This window comes from Epinephelus moara, chromosome 19 (assembly GCF_006386435.1).
Source record: "Epinephelus moara isolate mb chromosome 19, YSFRI_EMoa_1.0, whole genome shotgun sequence".
Lineage (NCBI taxonomy): Eukaryota > Metazoa > Chordata > Actinopteri > Perciformes > Serranidae > Epinephelus > Epinephelus moara.
The window spans coordinates 41694123-41698118 of NC_065524.1; the positions used below are offsets into that span (position 1 = coordinate 41694123).

At 43.7% G+C, this 3996-nt stretch overlaps 1 protein-coding gene across 1 annotated transcript in view; it reads left to right on the top strand.

Annotated features, from left to right (window-relative positions):
- Nucleotides 1–2708, top strand: part of LOC126407046 (cytochrome c oxidase subunit 7A-related protein, mitochondrial-like) — a 13901-nt gene extending 11193 nt beyond the window's left edge. The window contains exons 2-3 of the mRNA XM_050071703.1: nucleotides 823–957; nucleotides 2382–2708. Of these exons, the coding sequence (XP_049927660.1) occupies nucleotides 823–957; nucleotides 2382–2522 (276 nt within the window). The 3' untranslated portion in view covers nucleotides 2523–2708. The remainder of the gene's footprint in view (nucleotides 1–822; nucleotides 958–2381) is intronic.
- The last annotated feature ends 1288 nt before the right edge of the window (nucleotides 2709–3996 follow it).

Genomic DNA, 3996 nt, shown 5'->3' on the forward strand with positions numbered 1-3996 from the left:
TCTCCTGTTTTGTCTTTCTGTCACAGAAGAGGTTTTAATTTTTATGAGGTTGTTATGCACAACTTCTCTTTGTTTAATTTTAGATTTAAATAATTTAGGTGGTCGGGGGACAGACACCGTTTGTATAAAACTATGAAAACTATGGCTGGGTAACTGAACTAGAAGCTCAGAGAGGCGTTTTGTATGCTGTGTTTCTTGTTTGATGTATGCTTTTTTATCTTTGCTATAAGGCGACCTTGAGTGGCTTGAAAGGCGCCCTAACAAATAAAATGTATTATTGTTATTATTATTATGATAATCAATCAATCAATCAATCAATTTTATTTATAAAACCCAATATCACAAATCACAATTTGCCTCACAGGGCTTTACAGCATACGACATCCCTCTGTCCTTAGGACCCTCACAGCTGATCAAGAAAAACCACACACACACACACACACACACACACACACACACACACACACACACACACACGTGAGCACACTAGAGCATGGCTCGGGCCGCATTTTCCTGACCGAAGCCGACCCAAGTCTGAGACAGTTATAACCGAGCACGGCACTAATGGAGTGGAGCCTGTGTTGCGTTTAGGCGTTGTCATGTAAATAACAAATTCCAGCACTTGAATAGGCCCCAGCAGCATGTCAAGTGGGCCGAACCCGAGCAAAATTACAGTCAAATACTGTGAAACTGATATGATTTAAAAAAACAAAAACAAAAAAGTGATCTGAAAATTTTGTCATAGCCCTAATTTAAACAGTCTCCACGGGCCATCTGTCTGTCTGTCCATTAACACCATGATGTCTCTGTCCGTCCCCTCAGGGTCTGCGTCCAGGTGTCCCATCTGTCAGTCCTCCAGTCATCTTTGCCTCTCCGACCAAACTGGCGTCTGAAACAGGAAGTCAGGTGGAGTACCTGGGAGCCAACAAAGTCCCTGACCTGCAGAAACTCTTCCAGGTAACTGTGATGTCATCAGCAGCTCTCAGGTGACAGGAAGCTGCAGTACACCTTCAGGGTGATGTCACATGTGAAGGGGGATCAGAACATAGATGGGTTCTCACCTGATTTCTGCAGGAATGAGTTAGCATGTTAGCGAGTTCGCATGTTAGCACTTCCTGTCTGAAATGAGGTCTGTGTTAACACGAGTTGAAGAGACTCTGACCTTCTATTCTCCGTCAGTAAAACCCCCACTGTGACCTTTGAACCTTTCTAACATTTGAGATGACGGAATGTCATCAGAATGTCATCAGAGCACGACTTTAAAGCCTCGCTGTCGTGACGTTCAGTCATGTGACCGTCATTAGTGAAGATGATCTGGCTGAACCTGAAGAATCAGAAATGTTTGTTGATTTTCTGTAAAAAATCAAAAATCCAACAGAACAATCTGATTGGTTCTTTGTGACGAGGGAACCAGAGCAACGCTGACCTCAGAATAAACATAATTCCTGCAGAACTCTGTTACTCTGGTTCAGACGAGAGGAACAGGAGGCAGAATGTAATGTTCCACGGTTCAGTTATTCAGTGTTTATTTAATGAGACGGTTTACTGATGCATACTTCACAGCGGAACGTTCAGGCCCCGTCAAAACAACGCCGCTCAGCTGACTCATCCAGCGCCATGCGTGAAATATAACGGCTGTGGATGAGAAGAGAACCGACCACTGGATCTTTACATTCTGCTTCATCTGATCAGTCACTATAAAAAAACATTCAGACGGGATCTGAACTGTTTATATTTTCGGTTCTCGTCATTCTGACACTGGTGAAGAGTGACGAAAATTCCTCTGTGCAGGAAAAACGGGTCCTTAAAGATGTTCCATTGTTTCTTGAAGATGTTTTTGAGTTCTTTTAACATGTTCTAGAATTCCCTGAAGATGTTTTGGGGTAATCAAAGATGTTCTAGAAATGTTTTGAGATGTCCTAGAATTCCCCTAAAGATATTATAGATGTCCTTGAAGATTGTCTAGAACTCCTTGAAGATGTTCTAGGGGTACTCAAAGATGTTCTAGATGTCCTTGAAGATTTCCTGGAACTCCTTCAAGATGTTCCAGGGGTACTTAAAGATGTTCTAGAACTCCTTCAAGATGTTTTAGGGGTACTTTAAGATGTTCTAGATGTCCTGGAAGATTTTCTAGAACTCCTTCAAGATGTTCTGGGGGTATTCAAACATGTTCTTGGTGTCCTTGAAGATGTTCTAGAGTATCTTGAGTGAGTTTCTTTGGTTCCCTGTAGTTTCATATTTAGAATGCTGGTTCAGCTGTGGACTGAGCTCTACTCAGGTGTGTTATTCAGTGTCATGTGACCTGTGTGATGATGTCATAAGGTGACCTGTGTGATGATGTCATAGGTTAACCTGTGTCTGTCTGTCTCTCTCGTGGTCAGAGGTCAGACGGCGTGCCGATCCACCTGAAGAAGGGGCTGATGGACCGGCTGCTGTACCGGTCCACCATGGGGCTGACGGTGGGCGGGGCGCTCTACTGCTTGATGGCGCTCTACTTCGCCGCCCAGCCCAGCAAAGACTGATGCCGCAGAGCTGCTGTGCAGTGATTGGACAAGAGGTTTTTGTGTGACCTTCAGTATGACAGACAGATGACGAGGCGTTCAGGGACGGTTGGGGGTTTTGTCGAAGTGTTGACGGACAGTTTCTGCAGAACACGAACACTTTGTACAGAAAATATTAAAAATAAAATCTATTTTGTTGTAAAAGAATCTGTCTGTCCGTCTGTCTGTTTTCACTGACGTGCCTGCGGACAGGTGAGGTCAGCAGGTGTCTGCTGCAGGTTAGGGTCTCTGTTCTGCAGAGGAACCAGAGAACGTTCAGGTTCTGCAGAGGAATCAGAGAATGATCAGGTTCTGCAGAGGAACCAGAGCACGTCACATCAGAAAAGATCTATGAATGTTTCTTTAATGTGAATCTGTCGTTGGTTTGTTGATCCTCCTCTCATCATCTGGTCTCAGTGGGATTAACGAGGATTATCTGTTCGTCAGCAGACCTCGGATCATCTCCTCTGTTTGTTTGTTTGTCTGTTATGTTTGAAGTAAACATGTTTCTTCTGTCTGAGGACAAAAAGGAAAAGTGTCTCAGCTCCGACTCAAAACACAAAACACTCCAAACATTATGTAACCTGTCATACTGCCGGCCCTGTTGCCATGGAGACGGTGATGGTATGCTTGAGGGGGGGCGTGACAGTAACAGATCACATCACACACAGTTTTACAGACACGTTCACACTGACACGCAGTCAACAATGTTCAGTTTATTAGGAACACCTCAGACTGTGACAGTCCTTTAATATTAATAAAGTTTTGAACGTTAAGTGCCACTGACGGCTGACAGCTCAGTTTTATTTGTCATGTGAAGGTCGTCATCTTGTTTTCTTTCATCAGCTGATCCATCAGTTAAATGTTTGTATTGATCAGGAAATGATGAAGGGACACAGAGGGTCTGACACTTCCTCTGAATTATCAGCCTCACAGTTTTTCTTTGCTGAGTAACTTCCTTCAGTCGAAATAAATAAACCAGCGTTCTGACTCTGTCTGCGTCCGTTGGTCACCTGACCTTTGCCTTGCACCTCTGCCGTCTCTGATTGGCTGAACATTACAGAGCCTGTCACAGGTTAAAGTTCAGACTGAACCTGGACATCAATCAATCAGTTTTATTTATAAAGCCCAATATCCCAATTCACAGTTTGCCTCACAGGGCTTTACAGCATATGACATCCCTCTGTCCTTATGACCCTCACAGCTGATCAGGAAAACCCCCCCAAAAAACCCTTTAACGGGGAAAAAAAATGGTAGAAACCTCAGGAAGAGCAACTGAGGAGGGATCCCTCTTCCAGGACGGACAGACGTGCAATAGATGTCGTACAGAACAGATCAGCATGATAAATTAACAGTAATCCGCATGACACAATGAGAGAGAGAGAGAGAGAGAGAGAGAGAGAGATATGCAGGTAATGACAGTAGCTTACAACAACATTAATGAAAGTAATAATTA